Here is a 22077-nt window from a genome sequence, read left to right as displayed (position 1 = left end):
AACACAAGCCAAGGTTTGAAAACATTCTCATGTCTTCTGTGCAGCAAAGCAGTAGGACACATAAATGCCCCTCCAAACAACTGGAGAGGACCGGGGGGAGGTCAGGAACCAAGACCCCAAAACAAGGAGGGTGGAGCTTTCTCTGCTCCTGGTCTGCATGTGGATGGCAGGCCAGCAAGTCTCTCCTGTGCCAATGGAGCTAAGACCCAGGTTGTGAATTAAGAAAAGGTAGACCTCAGCAGGCTGTAACAAACCCTCCTCTACCTGGGCTCAATACTCAGATTTCCTTAAACAGGTGACAGACTACAGTTGCCTAGCACTCCCAGACATGGAGCATCTTGGGAAATGGGTATAGTTAATGCAAACTTTATTTATAAAAGACTCTTAAATTAGTTGTCTCATGCCATGCATTCATACAGAATACAGTGTCCCTTCAAGGCTACAGGAGAAGAGCTCACAACTCAAAAGGAACTATTAAAAGAGTTTCTAATGGCTGAAAGCTAGGAAAAATTAGGACAATTTTACAAATGAGCCATTAAAACAAAACAAAACAAAAAGATATGGAATCTGCTCTGAGCTGAGGGAGCAGCTGTTTAGAAGTCTGTACACTAACCTACCCAGTCAGTCTTCTAGAGGCAGTACTGATGAGAGAAGCAGAGCATGGGCAGACTTGTCAGCCCTGCTCTTCCTTCCCCACCTGCAGTCTGATAGATACAACCAGTTTGTGTACATGAGGCCTACAGTGGGCACTTCACACTATAGGACTCCTAGATTAGTAAACTAAAGCTGTAAGAGTGCTGAGGACGGGCGGCTTCATTTGCGACTGCTCTTTATTCTCTCCAGTCTCTTTTTCAAGTCATCTATGTTAGTTGTGGAGGAGGAGGAGGTCATGGTTCCTGCAGAGTGGGTCTGGTTGGAATCCAGGTCTGAGTGCTGGTGCTGCTCTCGGGACTCCCGTAGCTGTGAGAGTTTGCTATGGAGCATGTCTGTGGAAGAGGCAACTGGAGGAATTGCTGGTTTGCAGAGCAAAGAGGTCAGTGGAGGTCGGTCTTCTTGCTATTGAGAGAAGCAGAGAGACACTGCCTAAGTTCAGGGGAAGCAGCCAAGATGAAACTCTGCAGCAAGGTATAACAAAAGTCAGGCCACTTTGCCAGGGGCCAGCCTGTCCTCAACCTGCTTGTCACTGCTCTCCATCCCCACAAAAAAGAAAGGAACAATACCTTTGTGTTGTCAAGACCACACCGCTGCCGGAGAATTTTTAGCCTTTCCAGATAGACAGATGGTCCCACTTCTTCTCCATTTGTGTTCCCACCTATAGAGGACACTGTGCTTGTCGGGGTGGGCACACAAGTGACCTCCATCTGAGGGGAGATGCCTACAGAGAAAAATGAAAGCAGCACATGCAGATATCCATGGTACCTCAACTTCTAGACTGCAATGGTCAATCTGCTACCAAAACAATCCATCATTTCTAGAACTCAGTGGCACAGCATAGTTTTATATGTTTATTATAACTAAGTCCCTAGCAATAACAAAAAAATTTTGGTTTTTGTTGTTGTTTTCGTTGTTTTGAGACAGAGATTGTCTGTGTAGCAGCCCCAGCTGTCCTGGGGACAGTAATATTTCCATCTGAATTTAGGATAGTATTTATTCTAATCATCCCTGAAACAACTGAAGAGTGCCAACTTTTTTCTAGGCCAACAAAACAGATAAAAAGCCACCTCAGGCAGATCTTTTCTTTCCTTCTGACAGGGTCTCATGTAACTCAAGATGGTCTCTGAGCAGGCAAGGATGACCATGAACTTCTGGTCTTCTTGGGATTATAGGCATGCATTACCATGCCCAGTTAATGGGTGCTTGGGATCGAATCCAATTCTTTGCGCATATTAGGCAAACACTCTACAAACTGAAGTACATTGTTAATACCTCCCATGTGGATTTTGAATTTTAGCTGAGAGGGACAGACACAAAACAAATTAACAGATACTGTATCATATATGTTAGATATGGGAAATGTACTGGGTGTAGAGACATACCCCTTTAATCTCAGCACCCAGAAACAGGCAGGCAGATCTTTGTTTTTTGTTTTTTGAGACAGGGTTTCTCTATGTTATCTTGGCTGTCCTGGAGTTGCTTTGGAGACCAGGTTGGCCTCAAACTCACAGCGATCCGCCTGCCTCTGTCTCCCAAGTGCTGGGATTAAAGGCATGCACCACCACGCCTGTCTCAGGCAGATCTTTGTTTAGAGGCTAGCTTGAGCTATATATATAGTAAGTTCCGGGGGTGGGGGGGGGGGGAGGCTATTTGGCAGGGTGAAGAATAGGCTCACAGCCAGGAGCCCACCATGTGGGTGCTGGGAATTGAACTCAGGACCTTTGGAAGAGCGGTCAGTGCTCTTAACCTCTGAGCCATCTCTCCAGCCCAGCCTTGTAAGTTTTAATATCTCACTGACATCATAGTAGGTGAGCAAGATCTCAACAGGGCCAAAGAATTAGCCAATAGGCCCTCTTAGAACCAACAGCACTAATGCAAGGGCTAGAAATATAACAGTAGTTGAGTGAATATCCAGCACACAAAAAGCCCTGGCTTCAATTCCCACATAAAAAACAACATAATGACAAAGCAAGTGAACAAGCCCTAAGGCAAGCATCTGTGTTTCAGAAACAGCAGTGGTGGGGGATAGGGCAGGACTGGAGAGCAGTAGATGAGGTCCTAGAAGTAGCAGGGGATCAGACAACACAAGAGGTTTTTGCCTTCTGGAAAATAGCTGGCAACTCCTTCTGATGCTCTTTGTGAAAATGTGCACAGAAAGTGAAGGTGGAAGTAGGGAGAGCAAACAGGAAGGCATTCTGTGCAGTTCAGTAAGAAAAAACACTTGTTTCCCACCAAGGTGGCAGAGTGTTGGTAAGGAGAGATGTAAGCAAATCCTACACATGTTTGCAGGTAGAGCCAAAGGGTTTCCTGACAGGAAGATAAGACCAACAGCTTTTTTTTCTTTTTTGAGACAGGGTTTCTATGTGTTTGGACTTGCTTTGTAGACTAGACAGGCTTTAAACTCAAGAGATCCTCCTGCCTCAGCCTCCCAAGTGCTGGGATTAAAGATGTGTGCCACCACACCTCTGATGCAAGATCAACAGCTTTAGTTCTCACCAAATTAAGATAAAGCTGGTATCTACAAGAATGCCAATGGAGTAGGTGGCTTGCAACTACTTTAGTCTATTTCTGGAACTGTAACAGGAAACCGCACCTGTTGAAGTGGGAATGCGGCCTTTGCCTTCCCTCTCCATCTCAATCACCCGAAGGCCTCTCTCAACATAACTCTGAAAGAATTGTGAGGAATTTTTCAGAAATGGTTCAATGTCAGCATCTGAATACTTCTTCTTATATTCATATAACTCTGCTAGGCCCTGGTAAAAAAGAAAATGGGAAATGGTAGGGATGGGTATAAGTTAGTGTTCCTTCTCCACAAAGCAGACCAGCACCTATTTGATTTGAGCCCCTCCATTCCCCCTTCTTTCCTCCTCTCCTCCCTCCACTCCTCCTTCAAGATTTCTGTAGCAAGGTCTTGTTATGTAAGTCTGACTGGCCCAGAACTACCCATACAGATCAGAATGGCCTCAAGCTTACAGCAATCCTTCTGTCTCAGTGTCCTGAGTGCTGAGAGTACAACTGTGTACCACAACACTTGCCTTTTTGTTTATTTGTGCTTTTTTGAGACTGTCTCACTATGCGTGTAGTTCAGTCTAGTCTCAAACTTGCAACCTTCTATTTCAGCCTTCCAAGTGTCGTACATAACTGCTATGTGCCACTGGCCCAACCTTAGGCTTTCATTCTCACCTCCTTAGTGTTCTCTTTAGAGCCAATCTTCTTAAAAATCTCAGCTAAGAAATCATTTACTTTGGCTTTTGATGATTTTTCATCCTAATAAATTGAAAAACAAAAAGGACTGGTTACAGGTGAATTATTATTATTATTATTATTATTATTATTATTATTATTATTATTATTGTTATTATTATTATTATTTGTTGTTGTTGTTGCTATTTTGAGATAGGGTTTCTCTTTGTACAGCCCTGGCTGTCCTGGACTCGAAGAGATCCGTACAATTGAATTATTAATTAGAAACAAATGAGAAAATGAATATTAACAGAAGATATTTTGCAATATGGGCCTTACTGGTATGTTCTGCTGGTACAGGAAGCCCACAGCTGAAAAGCTCACTGCAGCAATACTAGCGTTCTGATTATGAGTGCCTCCAGCCTGAGGAATTTCACCTCAACTTTGAGGACAAGCTGGCTCATTTCTCTTCAGTTAAGCAGAGCTCACAGTGGCCTTACCTAGTGATCAATCAATGCTTTGGGCACAAACACAGAACTATTGGGTATTAAAAAAAAAAATAAGTGTTCACTATTCCAGTGTTTAAAAATAGGCAGAAATGGCTATAGCAGTAAACCAAGAGATTGGTCAATTCAGGCCACTCACTATTCGAGAAGCTCCCTTTTCTGTTTCCTTATCAGACTTGCTCCCAGTCTGGTCCATACTATGCTTCATCATCCGACAGAGGTGGGCCTCCAGTTCAGACTCATTCTTATTGTCGATCATTGTAAGGTGGTCTAGGATCTAAAGGAGACAAGCACACTCAAATGCCAGCAATGATCCTTCCATGAAATTCACTCAGACACCAATTGCTGTTCTCACTCACCTTAGGTCCTTTTAATTTACATAAGGTATGTAGAAGGGTCTTTAAAGTCCTTATAGGAAATTCACTTTTACATTGCTTCAGTTTTTCTTTGGGAAAGACTTTCATGAAAATATGGATGTCCAGAAGGATTCTGTCTAGGTTAATGCTGTTGATGGTATCAGGCAATAGTCGAACCATTCTCCATAGACACTATTAAAATAAGAAACAAGGGGGCAGAGAGATGGCTCAGCAGTCAAGAGCACAAGTGGCTGCAGCTGGGTGGTAGCGGTGGTGTTGCAGTCTTTAATCCAGCACTCAGGAGGCAGAGGTGAATTCAGAGGTGAATTCTAAGCCAGCCTGGTCTATAAAGCAAATTCCAAGACAGCCAGGGCTGTTACACAGAGAAATCCTATCTTGAAAAACAAACAAAACAGAAAAAAAGCACTGCCTGCTCTTCTACAACACTCAGGTTCAATTCCCAGCACCCACATAGCAGCTTACAACTGTCTGTAACTCCAGTTCCAGGAGAGCCAACACTTTACACAGACATACACAAAGGCAAAACACCAAAGCACATAAAAGTAAAGAATTAAAAAAAGAAAAAAAAAAAGGAACAAAAGGAGTGACTGAAAATAAGGATTATTTATCACCGTTTTTCCAAATTCAAGGCTCTTTTTTATGTGTGTGTGTTTTCTATGTGCATACTGATTTATTATGTATGTTGAGACCAGAGACGGACACAGGGTATATTCCTCTATTACTTTCTATTATCAGACAGTTTCTTGGTTAACATAGACCTTGCTGATTCAGCTGGGCTGGCTGGCTAGCAAGTCCCAGGGATCCTTCTCTCCTGCCGCTGCCTCCCCAGCCCTGGGATCACAAGCATGTACCTCATGTCTTCACTCTTATACAGCAAGCACTTGCAGACTGGGCTCTCAGTACTCTGAGATAAGGTTTCATTATATAGCCTGATTGACCTCAAACTCAATTCTCCTGCCTCAGCCTCCTACATATTGGGGTTACAGGCATGTAAGAGATATAAATATGGATGACATCTTCAAGTTTGGCTGCTAAAACTTAACAATGTTTTACCATTTCAACTATGTCTCTTCAACCATGCTCCTCACTGAAGTGTGCAACATCATGCCAGTAACCATCTGGCTTGAGTCGTTACTTTTCACTCCCACTCCCCCAAGGCAAGGACATTTTTATTTTTACTTCCCCTCCACCCCCCCGAGCTAGTCTTTCTATGTGTAGTCTTGGCTTTCCTGGAACTTGCTCTGTAGACCAGGCTGTTGTCAAACTCACTGGAGATCCACCTGCCTCTGCCTCCTGAGTGCTGGGATTATTAAAAAAAAAAAAAAAAAAAAAAAAAAAAAAAAAAGATTTATTTATTTATTATTATGTATACAGAGCACTGCCTGAATGGACACCTGTAGGCCAGAGGAGGATATCAGATCACATTATAGATGGTTGTGAGCCACCATGTGGTTGCTGGGAATTGAACTCATAACCTCTAGAAGAGCAGTCAGTGCTCTTAACCACTGAGCCATCTCTCCAGCCCCTTGAGTGCTGGGATTAAAGGTGTGTGCCACCACTGCCAGGTGAGACAAGAAGGACATTTTAAATATTGAAAACAACCAACCACCCACCCACTTAAATTCTGTCTTGGTTTCCTTAGTACCTGAGAACAGAGTAACTAGTTCAGACTGCTTAACCAAATCTAATCTAAGGGAGCAAAATATATCACTATAGTACTATGTTATACTGATGTCCATTTGAAGAGTTCCACAGAAGACTAAACATTATAAGGCTATATATACTTCTCCCTCAAAATGAAATATGCCTAATCAAACTTCTTGCCTTCTGGGGCATGAACTTACTATATATCTGAGGCTGGTGCTTCTGTTTCACTTTCCAAGTGCTGGGATTACAGGTCTAAGTCATTGTGACAGATTGCTCTTCTTGTTGTTTGTTAAGATTTTTTAGGTAGCTGGGATTAATGGCATGCACCTCCACCACGTGGCCAGTCATATTGTTTCATCACAGCAGTATAACTCTAAGAAAGGGTTTCACCACGTAGTCCTGGTTGATCTACAACTTGCTTTGTAGATCAGGCTGGCCTCAAACTCTCTCAAGTGCTGAGATTAAAGGGGAGGACCAGCACACCTGACTCAAACTTTCTTAAAATAGTGTTTACTATTTATTTGGTGTGTGTGTGAGCAATCATGTGGAGGTCAGAGAACAACAACCTGTGGCTTTTACTTCTTTTCTTCTACCATGTAGGTTCCAGGAATCAAGCTTGGCAACAAGCATTTCACCTTAAGAGCTCTCTCAATCTACTGTTGTTTTTTATGTTTTGAGATGAGGTCTCATATAACTGTTACTTGCTTCAAAGAAACAATATCCCAAGATATTAGAATGAAAGGTATAAAACGTGGCATGTAGACTAACACCAAGAAATGTTAGGCTTGAATTTAGTGGTAGGTTAGAGTAAGAAAAAAATTAAAGCCCAATTTTATTTACACACACACACACACACACACACACACACACACACACGTATTTTTGAGGCAGCCTCACTGTGCCAATCACAATGAACTGTGTATCTCGGACTGGTCTTGACTCCTATCTTCCTGCCTAAGCTTCCTGTATTCTGAAATTACAATTGTTACCATGCCTGGCTTACCAATTGTATTTTCTAGATGTACTTTGGCTGATTTGAATCAATGTTGTAATTCAAATTTCTTTTCCTCTACATTTAAAAAAAGTCATTATAGCTGGAGTGAGTCAGGCAGGTGAGGGGGAGGGTGGCAGCAGCAGCAGCAGAGCACGCCTTTAATTCCAGCACTCTGGAGGCAGAAGGAAGTGGATCTCTGAGTTCGAGGCTAGCATGGTCTACAGAGCAAGTTCCAGGACAGTCAGGGCTACACAGAGAAACTGTCTTGAAAACAACCCATCCTCCTAAAAAGTGATTATATCTTTGAAAGAAAAAAAAAAAAAAAAAAAAAAAAAGAAATTATTTCAACTTTACCTTCATAACAAGCTCTGAGAATTTGGGAGAACTAGCTGTTGCTAGCAGGCTGTCCTGAAGTAATACAAGCAGGGCACTGGAAAAACAAATGACATTAATACATTTTAAATCTTCATTCTACTTTCTTTCCTGGTCTTTTCGCGACAGGGTTTCTCTGTGTAGCCTTGGCTGTCCTAGACGCACTTTGTAGACCAGGCTGGCCTAGAGCTCACAGCGATTCACCAGCCTCTGCCTCCCAAGTGCTGAGATTAAAGGTAAATCTTCATTCTTAAAATCACTAACTGAAGTGTGATTGTTCTCTATCCATCTAGTAAGCAATTTATAATCATGATAATTATTAAAAATAAAGATCAATCATTAAAGTTTTATTACTTAAAAATTGTTTAAGCTTGTCACTCTTTTTTTCTTACTGCCATTAGTAGCTAAGAGACAAATGTAATGCTAGAGATATAAACCAGTATATTTTACTGTCCTATTCCAGAAAATTCATGACATTATTACTAGTTTTAGCCTGAAATACATTTGATTCATTTAGAAGAGAGTAATAAATCATCTTACTGGGTGAATTTGAAATTTACAGATGATCTAGTGATTCTGATCCTCCTGCCTCCACCCGAGAGGACTGCTTCTAAGTACTAGTATCGCAGGACAGTGAAACTATGCTGGTGGTTATAAGTGCTGGGAGCAAACCCAGGACTCTGTGTATGCTAGGCAAGCTCTCTACTAACCAAGCTACACCTTCAACCCTGACTACTTGATTTTGTTGTTGATTTTTTTGAGACAGGGTTTCTCTGTGTAGCCCTGTGTCCTGGACTCACTTTGTAGACCAGGTTGACCTTGAACTTATAGAGATCTGTCTGTCTCTGCCTCCTGAGTGTTGGGATTAAAGACATGTGCCACCACCACTCGGCAACTATCTGCCTTCCATGTGTAGACAAATGAGAGGCCATCCCAAACTTTATTGATGAGCGTACCTGAGGATATTGGTTTGGTCTGATTTCTCCAAAACCTTCACCACCAAGAGGTTCACAGAACGAATCACCTGTTGGCCTTCCTCTAGATCTTCAATCCGAGAATCCAGCATTAAAGTGATCAGGCCATGCATCAGGTCTTTCAGCACTCCAGTGGAAGCTTCCCGGGCCAGGCTTTCTATCTGAAATAGCTATCCAGTTCTAACTGTGTTAGGGAGGTTAAAACTCAATATGCGGGACAAAGAAAAAAAACACAGTTGGTGTATTCTAGTCAATACTCAGCTACATATATTGACATAGGCCTTACTGTTTGGCCTAGGTGGCCAATACTTTAGACTTCAAAGTGCTTGAACCAAGAAACCTGGCACAATTATATTGCATTTAAAATCTCAGAGTATTAGAAAAGGAAGAAAGAAGAAAAGAAAGAAAGAAAAGAAATACAACTATCACATTTCAGTAATAGCCAGAATTGGCATACTTCTTTTCTGTTTTTTGATGCACATGTATCAGTAAAAAGCCAAATAGGACCTGCTTTGCCTCTAGAAGAAACTGGCAGGAAGCAGAACCCTGGAAGAACTAAGCATTCTATTTTCTATCTTAACTGTGGGCTGTTGAAAGTTCTGAACGAAGGAAATCTTGAGTAAATGTGTGCTGCTGATATGGTCCATATCAAGGACCCTAGCCTCAGCGCCATGAGAGTGGCAAAGCCATCTCTGTGTAAGATAGAGAAAGAGAAATGGTAACGCCTTCTTCAGGAGTTCAAGAGTATGTGATGATAGTGTGTGCAGAAAATGCCTTTGATAGCCCCCCTCAACCATGTGCATGGCCTAAAGACTATTTCCCTATAGAGACTGCTCTACAGAGATTAGCCACACCCATTTCCTTTACCCAGCCATATAACATAACCCTGTCTTCTTGTTTATCAGTATGTAATAATCCTGCTTCTCCCTGTCCAATTTATATAATAAATATGATGAGCTTCTGGGATGCTGAGGTTTCCCATCAAAAAGTCCAGACCACCCAATCCCAGCTTTTCTGTGGTTCTATTTCTGTCTTTTCTTCATTCCCTTTTCCACTCCAGCTGTGCTGGATGACACACCTGACAATTAGGTAGATTTCAATGCAAAAGTCAATAACTGGTCATGTGATTCATGGATAATTCTACCAAATGACATAGATCTCACTTGAACATCAGCATCGACTTTGGCTTCAGAACCTGGGTGGTTGATAGATCTAAGAGAAACTCCACGTCTGTAGAAATGTCTTACCGAAATCATGTTGCCAATGATACAGCTATACAACTTGATGATTTCATCCTTGTCCAACTTCTCATCTGCCATGTGTGTACTGTAGATGAGTCTTAGCTGCATGAATGTTGCTATCAGAAACTGATCAATGTGGCCAGACATAGCTTCAGCTTTGTCTTCCTGCCTCAGGACCTCATCAATCTGATAACAAAAATTCCAAGCTGTAGTTTCCAAGCTTTATGAGTGGTAGAAAGACATTAAGATATTTTCTATAGAAAAATTCATTAGCAATGCACTTATTTTAACTAAAAAATTTTTAATAACTTTAAAAAATAACTATCCTTAGGAATTCAATTTTTCCATATATATTTACCGAATAAGACAGTATTAAGTGAATTAGTTGGAGACTCTATTCTAAAAGGCTGGACTGTTTAGTTAAGGGAATAATCTCTATGCTTAAATGTTCAATTTATTAAAAAGAATACTTTTTTTTTTTAAGACAGCATTACTATTAAACCTTCCATTAAAAAAAAAAGGAGGGGACATGTTGATTCAGGCCTGTAATCCTAGCACTCCACGAGGCAGAGGCAGGTGGATATCTGCAAATTTGAGGCCAGCCAAGGATACACAGAAAAAACCCTGTCTAAAAAAAAGAAAAAAAGGAGTGGCACAGACCTATCATATTAACACTTTGAAGGCTGAGAAAACAGAAAAACTATATTTGAGTTCAGCCAAGGCTACACAGCCAAGTTCCAGGACATTCTGGACTACAGAGCAAGAAATTGCCTTCAAACAAATAAAAACAGCAAAAACAACAAAACCCAAAACAAACAAACAAACCAACACATACACACATAGAATTCAGTGGTACAGCATTTTGTACTGAGTTTAAGGCCTTGGGGTTTGATCCACAGTATTGTCAAACAAAAAATTTAAAGATAATACAATTTCAACAACAAAAAGAAAAAAGTAACAAGCAAAAGATCCCCATTTTCCAGATGAAGCTCAGAAAGCTCAGATTATTTATTCAGTCTAACCCAAAAACTCAGTTTTCTCATGTCCAATGTTTTCCCTACTTTAGTACATTGGTTGCTGTGATGGTAAAATGCTCTGTAGGAAAAAAAAATCTCTTATACACTAATATAAAAGCATCTTCCGAGGGCCTTGTGTATACTAGGCATATCAAGCAGATTTTTACACTTGTATAAATAATGCTGACAACTCCATTGGGACACCATTTATATACACTTCTCACTTATATGCACAGTGCTTCCTGCTGTTGGCCTCACTCTCACTTACCTCTTCATGTATGCTTACTTCATCAACACAGTCTTTAGTGGGGCAGCTTGATGTTTTCATATACATACCATAAAAAACACTGCATTTTCATGGAGGATCATTTTCCCATTTTCTCTAAATTACTCAACTTAACATTAATACGTAGACATAAGCCAAGTGTGATGGTACACAGCTGTAATCCCAGCACTTGGGAGGCAGAGGCAGGTGGATCTCTCTGAGTTCGAGGCCAGCATGGTCACAGGAAGACTAGGACAGCCAAGGCTACATGAGAAACCCTGTTTCAAAAAACCAAAAAGCAAAACAAAACAAAAATCGCCCCCAAATGTAGACATATGTTCTTTTATATTTATAGCATCATAATCGTATTTTTATATAAATATTACATGAATAACTATAGTATATCTACTCTCAAGGCTTTGGAGGGCGCATTTACTACATAAAGACTATATGTATTTTTCTGTACCTAGTTTTCTCCCCCCCTCTTTTTTTTTTTTTTTTTTTTTTTTTTTTTTGAGTTAGAGCCTCACTATGTAGTTCTGGCTGTTCTTGAACTCCCTATGTAGACCAGACTGGCCTTGAACTCACACAGATCTACCTATCTATACGTCCAAGTGTTAGGATTGAGGGCATCCGTCACTATGCTTTGCCTGTTTAAAAAAAAACAAAAAACAAAAAACTTATTTTTATTGATGTACATTGGTGTTTTGCTAGCATGTGTATCTGTGTGAGGGTGTTGGATCCCTTAGAACTGGAATTACAGACAGTTATGACTGCTATGTGGTTGCTAGAAATTGAACCAGATCTTCTGGAAGAGCTGCCAGTGCTCTTAACTGCTGAGCCACCTCTCCAGGCCTGCCATCTAACTTTCTAATTCAGTGGAAAATTATGAAAACCTCTAAAGTCAAAGAACAACTCTATTTTTGGAAGCATCATAAGGATCTGGAGAGATATCTGGCTTAGTAATTAAGAGAGCATTTGCCACCAGACACAGTGGTGCACGCTGTACTCCCAGTGTCAGCGAAGGCAGAGGCAGGAGGATCTCTGAGAATTCAAAGCCAGCCTGGTCTACAATGTGAGTCCAGGTCAGCCAACACTACACAGAGAAACCCGGTCTCAACAAACCAAGAGAACACTTGCTGTTCTTGCAGAGGACTGGAATTTGGTTCCCAGCATTCTCATGGAACTTCACAACTGTCTCTAACTCCAGTTCCAAGGAATCTAATGCCCTCTTCTGGATTCTGTAGGTACCAAACATACATGCAGGCAAAACACTCATAAAAGAAAAAATAATAACCAAAGCCAAAAACCTTAAAGTAGTAATTCTCAGCCTTCCTGATGCGATGACCCTTTATTACAGGCTTGTATTATCATGTGGTGATCTAAACCACAAAATTATTGTGTTGCTACTTCATAAATATAATTTTGCCAGTTTTTTTTACATTATTATAATAAAAATATCTGATATGTGATCCCTGTGGGGGTCAAGTCCCACAGGTAGAGCCGTAAGAAAAACAAACACACAAACAAACAGCATAACAGCTTATGCATTTACCAAAAATTTCAATCATTCCTTTACTGATGACTTTCTGGTGCTTATAGTTTAGCCATTTATCTACTATATGTTACAATAAACAAATTAAAACCTTTGACTATTATATCCTTATGTGTTTTCATTTCATTTTAAGATTTATTTATTTATTAAGTATACAGTGTTCTGCCCGCTTGTATGCCTACAAGCCAGATGAGGGCACCAGATCTCATTATAGATGGTTGCGAGCCACCATGTGGTAGCCGGGAATTGAACTCAGGACCTCTGGAAAAACAAATAGTATTCTTAACCTCTGAGCCATCTCTCCAGCCCCGTGCTTTCATTTCTAAGAGAGAGAAGATTCTCATTTCTTTCTTTTTGTTTTTGTTTTTTTTTAAGTTTTTTAGAGACAGGGTTTCTCTGTGTACTAGCCCTGGCTGTCCTTTGAACTCAGTGATCCACCTGCCTCTACCTCCCTGAGTGCTGGGATTAAAGGCGTGACCTATAACGCCTGGCTTGTTTTCTTTTAGTAGAGACTGAATTTAGGGGCTTCTATATGCTAAGCATGCATTCTTCCAATGAGCCATACTTCAGTCCTTATAGCACTTTAAAAATGCACTAATGTGGGCTGGAGAGATGGCTCAGAGGTTAAGAGCACTGACTGCTCTTCCAGAGGCCCTGAGTTCAATTCCCAGCAACCACATGGTGGCTCACAACCATCTATACTGTGATCTGATGCTCTCTTCTGGCATATAGGTGTACATGCAGGCAGAGCATCGTATAAAAAAGCAAACAACAACAAAACTTTCAAAAATCCCAGTACTCAGGACACAGAGGTATTCAGAGAAATCCACCTGCCTCTGCGTGCTTGTTTTTCCTTCCTTCCTTTTTTCCTCTTTTCCTTCTTTTGATTAGACAGATTGCTGGGCTGGCGGCAAACATGTAATCAAGAATAACCCTGGACATCTGATCCTTTTGCCTCCACCTACTGAGTGCCAGGATTACAGGTATACATGACCACCATCAGTTTACACAGAACAGAAAATAAATGTCTCCTTTCTGTTACTCTGAGTCTATAGCATTCTAACTACAAAGTGAGGATCATCATAGGAACCACTTGGCAGGAGAACTAACTCTCAAAGTTGTCCTCTCAACTTCTGCACATGTGCTGTAACTCTCTGATTCTTCTCAAATTTTAGACTGTTGTGATTTTGATTAGCAATATAATCTTCCAGACAGTGGTGGTGCATGCCTTTAATCCCAGTGCTTGGGAGGCTAAAAGAAATACACTTAATTTATGTACTAGATAACTGGCATCTTTAATTCTGAATCATACAAACATTTTAAGTATATAAAATACATACATACATATATATGTATGTATGTATATGTATGTATTTTTACACACACACACACACACACATTCTCTCTCTCTCTCTCTCTTTTGGTTTTTCAAGACAGGGTTTCTCTCTCAGTCACCCTGGCTGTCTGGAACTCATACTGTATGTAGATAAGTCTTGCCTCAAACTCAGAGATCCACCTGTCTCTACTTCGAGAGTGCTGGGATTAAAGGTGTGTGCCACCATTGCCTGCTTCAACAGTGTATTTTTAAATGTCATACTTTTTAATTCTTTATGGAAAGGTCTGATATATACTCCTATATTTGTTTTATTAACATCATTGTTGATAGTTTAATTTTCAGTTTTTGAAAGGCATTTTTTTTATCTGAATGAATGAACTATTATTACTATACTAGCGTGCAATACATTATCCTTACAAGTCTCTACATAGATCAACTGAATCACTACTATGGGAAGTGTTCCCATTACCTGTGTCAGAGCTTGGATACTTGTGTTGATGTCACCACTGGCTACTTGGGAGATAATGAAATTGATTGTGGATGCTGTATTACTATGCATGTCATCAAAATGTGGAGAGACAGCCCGGATCCTAGACAGCAGATCAGAAGGAAAAATTCAGTATGGATTACAAGACATTTTAATGAGTGAGAATAACATAATTCTCTACTAGAACTAGGTTTCAGTAAAGATGTCACTGTCAGTCAGGTAGTAATCAATTCTAGGAAGGTTGTTTTGTTTTTTGTTTTTGTCTTTTTCTGAGACAGGGTTTCTCTGTGTAACCTTGGCTGTTCTGTACTCAGTTTCTAGAACTCACAGAGATTCACCTGCTTCTGCCTCCCGAGTGCTGGGATTACAGGCGTGCGCCATTACACCCGGCTCAATTCTAGGAAGTTTTAACTATACTTCCACAGTGGGCTCTTTTGAGGTACATACTCTAATGATCATGAACTGTTTGTATTTAAATGAAAAGGCTGAACTTACTTAGGTTCAGGAATAAGGACGGGTTCAAAAATGTCATCAAGTTTGTGCTGAACAAGTTCTGGCATTTCACAACGAACTGTCCCATTGTCATTCTCAATCTCATCTAAATCCAGCTGGAATTCTCGGCGAACCATCTGGGCTGCTTCAGGATGCCCACTCATGCTTCGAGCTTGACTAAAGGAAGCAAAAAGAGGCTCCTGAACTAAGAGAGACTTCTTGACACAAAGATACTATCACATTGCTAGCTGCCTCAAAGCTTCAAGACAGATGTTTAACTTCTGGTTTCAGCCCCTCTGAAGAATGTTAGCTCTTAAGTGTAAGAAGGTGCCTAAAGTAACCACACTGGTTGAGGATTAGACAAGAGAGCAGGTAACTTTAATTTGAGCTTAGATAAATGGCTAAATGTACTATATCTAGCTTTAAAAAGCTGACAATTTTGTACTCCTAGTCCACTTGGAGGAGAAAATACTTACAGATTCAAAACATACTACCATGAGCCAAAGTGTTAATAATAATGTAGACTGGGTGCTTCCTATCCTCTCTGTAAAATTAATCAATATTTATGTTCTAATCATAGGCATCTTATAAAGTTTTCAGTACTTTTTATACTTTGAAAAATAGTCATTACTTTTAAAAGAAGTCAGTCTTGATAGGACAGGGCCAGTGTTATACAGTTACGCAAATTTTCCAAACTCAAATTGGTTAAAATTATACTTGTGGTACACACAGCCACAAAAGAGTGCTGTCTAGATTAGAAGGTATTATTTTGAGTTCCTTAAGCCAATTCTGGAATGCATGCATCTTATTTAGCCTTATCTCAAGAATAGGAAACTGGGGGCTGGAGAGATGGCTCAGAGGTTAAGAGCACTGACTGCTCTTCCAAAGGCCCTGAGTTCAATTCCCAGTAACCACATGGTGGCTCACAACTATTTATAATACGATCTGATGCCCTCTTCTGGCCTGCAGGTGTACATGCAGACAGACTATTGTATACATAATAAAAACTAAATAAATCCTTAAAAAAAAAAAAAGATTAGGAAACTGGATCTGGTGTGTGTGGTGGTGCACATCTTTAATCCTAGCACTCTGGGAAGCAGAGGCTGTTGGATCTCTGATTCAAGGCCAACCTGGTCTACATGGTGAGTGCCAAGACAGCCAGGACTACATAAAGAGACCCTGTTTCAATAATGATAACAACAACAACAATAAATAAAACAAAACAATAAAACCAAAAACCAGGAACACAACCAAATATAAAGAAGACTTTCATGGGAAGCCTGATATTTATGGCCACCCTGTGCTACCCTGTTATAAAAGCTAGTCACTCTCCAGAGGGGATGAATCCACGTCAGAAGTTAGAAAGATATAAGAGCCCTGCTAATGAAAAATTAGCAGGCAGTACTTACATCCTATAAGTGCGATACATAATTCTGTCCACGGAAAAGCAGTGAAAGAAGGCACAAGACCATTTAGAAGTGGTTTTGAGACAAAGACAATGAAGAATGAAAGGATTAAACATTTGGTTATAAGACATTAACCCAGACATTGTCATGCATGATAAAAGACACAACTCAAGATTATGTTACAGGACAAGCTCTGAGCACACAAAGCTAAGTCCACAGATATGCTAGGAGACAACTATCTATATTTACATACTTAAGTTTAGAGGACATGTCCTCAGCTGGTCCCTTGCGTAGCATGTTAGCATTGGAGTTTATATTCTGTGTGCGCTGAGGTTTCTCTTCAGCTTGTTTCACTGGTGCAGCAGAGGGTCTCTTTGCTGACCGCTTTATCCTCTCCTCAAGCATGCTCATGTCCTTTTCAGAAAGCTGTAAATATTCAAACTATTAGCACACTCACTCATTTACTAAAATAGAAATCCTAATTGGACAACTCCAGAATTATCCACTGTAAGCCTGTGTGTGTGTAATCATTTTACACTCAAGAACTAACATTCTAAGCCAGGCGTAGTAGCACACGCTTTTAATCCCAGCACTTGGGAGGCAGAGGCAGGTGGACTGCCGTGAATTTGAGGTTAGCCTGGTCTACAAAGGGAGTCCAAGACAGCCAAGGCTGCACAGAGAGAAACCCTGTCTCAAAAAAACAAAACAAAACAAAACATAAAATTTTTAATTTTATTTTATGTGCATTGGTATGTGGGTGTAAGAGCCATTGGAACTAGAATTACAACAGTTGTGAACTGCCATGTGGGTGCTGGGAATTGAACCCAGGTCCTCTGGATGAACAGCCAATGCTCATAACCATTGAGTCATTTCTCCAGCCCCAAAACTCTGTCTTTAAAAAAAAAAATTACTCACTGCTAGATATTACATTTGTTATTTTAATGCAGGAGGATGGCAACTTCAAGGACAGTCTCAGCAACTCAGTTAGACTTATATACAATTTTTAAAGAGGACCAAGAATAAAACTGACGGAGTACTTACCTAAATATGCAAGACCTTGAGTTTATGCCTCAGTAAAATACCACCCCCACCCACATACCTATTTTCACACAGGAAAAAAATAGAAGCTATTAAGTTAGAACAAATTTACTTTCAAAGCTCTACATTAGGAAGGCTGTTACTCTTGTAAAGGACTTGGGTTCTGTTCCCTGTACCCAAATGGTGGCCCAAAATTATAACTCCAATATTTTACTTGTTTTTTAAAAAAATTTCTAGACAAGGTTTCTCTCTGTGTAGCCTCATCTGTCCTGGAAGTCACTCTGTATACCAGGCTGGCCTTAAACTAATATAGCGAGTTTAAGGCCAGCCTGGTCTACAAAGTGAGTCTAGGGCAGCCAAGGCTACACAGAGAAACCCTGTCTCAAAAAACAAAAACAAGCCGGTTGTGGTCGCGCACGCCTTTAATCCCAGCACTCGGGAGGCAGAGGCAGGCGATCGCTGTGAGTTCGAGGCCAGCCTGGTCTACAAAGTGAGTTCAAGATGGCCAAGGCTACACAGAGAAACCCTGTCTCGAAAAACCAAACCAAACCAAGCAACCAAACAAACAAAAAACCACACACACACAAAAAAGATTTATTTATTACATATACAGTGTTCTGCCTGCATGTATGCCTGCAGACCAGATGAAGGCACCAGATCTCATTATAGATGGTCATGAGCCATGTGGTTGCTGGGAATTGAACTCAGGACCTCTGGAAGAGTAGACAGTGGTCTTAACTTCTGAGCCATCTCTCTAGCCCCCATACTAGTAATTCTAAGACTCAGGACATAGGGGTAGAATCAGCAGTTTAAGGTCTCAGGCTAGGCATGGTGCCTCATGCCTTTAAATCCAGCACTGAGGAATGGGTGGTGGGGGGAAGAGGAAGATCTCTGAGTTCTAGGCCAGCCAGGTTAGGAAGCCAGATCAAGAAATATTACACAGAAAGACCATGCCTCAAAACAAATGAGTATAAAGAAGTTTACAGTATTAATTGGCTACATACTGAGTTTGAACCTGGCCTGAGACACATCAAACCGGGGGGGGGGGGGGGGGGGAAGAAAATGAAAAAAATTAATGACGTTTCTTTGTTCTGTTGCTACTAACGAATCCTGTCTATGGGTATAATTTTTCACTTTTGGTCATTTGTAAAACTTCTACTTGTTTTATGTCCTTCACTGTTGATAGGATTTCATTAGGTAATAGAAATACAATGATTTAAGCACAGTGCATTAAAATCATGCTGCTATAACATTACCAAAGTAAAGAACTGAGCCACAGTAATGACTGGCTCAAAGAAAACAAGGAGTCAAGAGGCAGAACCAGTGGAAAAGCAGCACATAGGTGAAGCTTAATCCCTGTATCCAACATTGTTCCTAAGAGGGTTAACTAAAAACCAAATGCCTTAAGAACCAGAGGAGGCTGCTATAAATAAATAAGTAAATAAATAAAAAGGATTTGATTCAAAAATAGGTCCCTCCCCCCCCCCCCCAAGGGTTTCTCTGGAACTCACTTTGTAGACCAGGTTGGTGTCTGGCCTCTAACTCACAAAGATCTGCCTGCCCTGCCTCCTAAGTGCTGGGATCAAAGGTGTGCACCACCACCATCCATCTTAGCTCTAATATCTTAAGTGAACAGGTATAAGTTTAATAAATGATTAAACTAGGGTCAAGTTGAGATGTCAGGAAACCAAGAAATCTAGGAATTCTTTTCACAACATGCTGACAAGACATAGAGAAATCTGTCACTCACATTTCCAATCAGTTTGAACACCTGGTCTCCATGCACGTTGTATACTGTTACGATGGTGTTGAGGGCAGCATTCCGTACAGCATTGTCTCGGTCTCCTATGTGAATAGCTATCTCCTTTAAGGCTTTTCCTGGCGTTGGCTGACAAACATTCATACCATAGGACTCAACTAGGCAACCTAGCTCTTCCAGACACTCTATTGGGGAAGAAAGACTAAATTAATGAAAGCTAAAATCATTTAGTATAGACGCTTCCACAATTTTTCTATGGCACACATGAAATACTAAAATCTTATTCTGGCTCTTTCTAGATTTTTTTTTCTTTTTATACTGTTATATACCAACAAAACAATGGTGTTATAAGTGTTCGTGACAGAGTATGACTGTGAGTCAGATGGCCCCTGTGCACTTGATTTTGTCACCAGGGTGGTACTGAGTGGTGCCTGTATCACCTGACACGATGGCTCCACCAATGTGCAACTCATCATTCTCACAGTTTGAATAAGAAAGTTGGAATCAACTACACAGAGACTGAAGAAATTTCATTTCTCATTTATAAATGACTTGTTGAAAATCATTTGGGCAAAGACTCACACTTAACTATACTTTGCTTTACCTGCTCTCTGCTTAGAGTTTTTGGACTTGGTCCCTTCCATGATGAAGGGGAACATCTTGCTAGCTGGGTAGACAAGGCACATCCGATTCAGGATGGCACGGACATCTTTACGAATGACATCCTTTGGTTCTCCAACCTGGTCAACAAGAAATTATAGAGACCTTTTTCTGAGAGCAATGGTTATCTCAAATATTACTATATCTTGAAAGGAGGATCTTGAAGGTGAGTGAAAGGAAGTACCATCATAGCATAAATGAGAGAATAAACATGTGGGAACCAAGGTTAGCTCAGAACTCAAGTAGCCTCCCAGAAGGAGAGCACATTACCTTGAGGATGAGATAGGGGATAAAGGAAGATGCTTCATTCTCAGTAAGATGGTACTCTTCCTCACTCAGCAGGGTGAAGAGCAATTTTAAATACTCCAGTGCTTTCATTAGGACGCTTGTATTGGTGTCAAAAAACCGCAGGGTAAGCCATTTTAAGATAAGATCCAGGCAACCGATAACACCTTCTTTTTCACTCTCCAAGTGCTTCAAATAAAAATAAAACTCCCACAGTTAAGACTGTATATAATTACTAGGTACATTTTAAAAAATTAATTATGTTTATGTGCACTGATTGGTGTTTTGCCTGCATGTATGTCGGTGTGAGGATGTTGGATCCCCTGGAACTAAAGTTATAGACAGTTGTGAGCTGCCATGTGTGTGCTGGGAATTTGAGCCCGGACAGCCAGTGCTCTTAACCAACTGCTGAGACATCTATCTCTCTAGCCCTAGGTACATATTTCTTTTCTTTTTTTTTCTTTTTTCTTTTTTTTTTTTTTTGGTTTTTCGAGACAGGGTCTCTCTGTGTTAGCTTTGGCTGCCCTGGACTCTCTTAGACCAGGCTGGCCTCAAACTCACAGCGATCCACCTGCCTTTGCCTCCCGAGTGCTGGGATTAAAAGTGTGTGCCACCACTGCCTGGCCATATTTCTTTTCTTTTCTTTTTTTTTATTTTTATTTTTGGCTTTTTTGAGAGAGGTTTCTCTGTGTAGCCTTGGCTGTTCTGGACTCACTTTGTAGTACAGGCTGGTCTTGAACTCACAGCGATCCAGGTACATATTTCTTAAATTGTACTGGTGACCAAAGTAACATTTAAGATTTTTAAACCTTCAATAGGATAACCAAAATACACCACCATTTATTATACTATTATTTATTCTATCAAGTGAGATAGCTCTACAGAGAACATGGTGTATTCTACTTCTTCCTCAAGGCAATCAAACTTGTGACTACTTCACAGCACTCCATATTTTCATATTCGTGAGACAGACAGATATTTATTTATTTGAAGACTTACATCAACCATGACAGCCAGAGCTTTATTGTGATGCTGAAAGTCTGAGTGAAACATTTCATCTTGTAACCATTTAGCCACACAACTAGACATCTGAGTCTTCAGCTGTTCAATGTACTCATCACGTGGAGTAGTAAAATTCCACTTTAGGACCTGAGAGGGAAAAATTGAAAGTCAATGAATGCAAACAGTTCAACTAAAACAAAGTTGAGATTCACCTGGTATAGTTCAAGGACCCAACTTAATAAGAAACCTTTTTGCTCTTTATCTTTTTTTTTTTTTTCTTTTGAGACAGGGTCCTGCCATTTAGTACTAACTGTCCGGGTACTGAATATGGAAAGCAGGCTGGCCTTGAATAGATAGTAAACTTCCAGTCTAGTCCAATTTTTTTGTTTTTTTAAGCTTTCTTTTCTTTAACTCTTTATTTTTGGGTATGGGTGTTTTGAGTGATGTATGTATCTGTGTACCACATTCATGCCTGCTGCCTTTTGCAGGTCAGAAGTGGGCACTGGATTCCTTGGAGCTAGAGTTACAGGCACAGTTGTCAACTATCCTGTAGGTACTGCAAATCAAATCACAGTCCTCTGGGTGAACAACCTTCACTTCAAGCTTGACTTCAGTTCAATCCCTGGGACCCATCTAGTGAAAGGAAAGGACTGACTCCTACAAGTGCATGCCTTTGGTCTCAGGAGGCAGGCTAGTCTGGCCTACACAATAAGCTCCAGGACAGCCAGAGCTATGTGGAGAGGCCTTGTCTCAAACAAAAGAAAAAACAAAGAGACATAAGAAAGTAATTTTGTTTGTTTTTCGAGACAGGGTTTCTTTGTGTAGCCT

At 40.5% G+C, this 22077-nt stretch overlaps 1 protein-coding gene and 1 non-coding gene across 4 annotated transcripts in view; both read right to left on the bottom strand.

Moving 5' to 3' along the window:
• Window positions 1–545: 545 nt before the first annotated feature.
• The window catches only part of Ckap5 (cytoskeleton associated protein 5), a 106847-nt gene continuing 85315 nt past the window's right edge, over window positions 546–22077 (bottom strand). For all 3 annotated transcript variants that reach the window (XM_051144112.1, XM_051144114.1, XM_051144113.1), the window contains exons 29-44: window positions 21247–21396; window positions 20233–20436; window positions 19907–20042; window positions 19294–19487; window positions 16759–16931; window positions 15103–15276; window positions 14590–14710; window positions 9955–10134; window positions 8690–8877; window positions 7716–7791; window positions 4703–4891; window positions 4483–4620; window positions 3838–3921; window positions 3248–3407; window positions 1221–1375; window positions 546–1056 (exon numbers count right to left, since the gene is read on the bottom strand). In XM_051144112.1, the coding sequence (XP_051000069.1) occupies window positions 814–1056; window positions 1221–1375; window positions 3248–3407; window positions 3838–3921; window positions 4483–4620; window positions 4703–4891; window positions 7716–7791; window positions 8690–8877; window positions 9955–10134; window positions 14590–14710; window positions 15103–15276; window positions 16759–16931; window positions 19294–19487; window positions 19907–20042; window positions 20233–20436; window positions 21247–21396 (2565 nt within the window). In that variant the 3' untranslated portion in view covers window positions 546–813. The remainder of the gene's footprint in view (window positions 1057–1220; window positions 1376–3247; window positions 3408–3837; window positions 3922–4482; window positions 4621–4702; window positions 4892–7715; window positions 7792–8689; window positions 8878–9954; window positions 10135–14589; window positions 14711–15102; window positions 15277–16758; window positions 16932–19293; window positions 19488–19906; window positions 20043–20232; window positions 20437–21246; window positions 21397–22077) is intronic.
• On the bottom strand, window positions 19675–19785 carry LOC127188726 (small nucleolar RNA SNORD67). The gene has a single exon (XR_007830574.1). It is a non-coding gene; the product is annotated as a small nucleolar RNA SNORD67 (small nucleolar RNA).

Source organism: Acomys russatus, chromosome 4 (assembly GCF_903995435.1).
Source record: "Acomys russatus chromosome 4, mAcoRus1.1, whole genome shotgun sequence".
In the NCBI taxonomy this organism is placed as follows: Eukaryota; Metazoa; Chordata; class Mammalia; order Rodentia; family Muridae; genus Acomys; species Acomys russatus.
The sequence above is the reverse complement of the archived record's forward strand: the minus strand, read 5'-3'. Positions and strand labels throughout refer to the sequence as shown.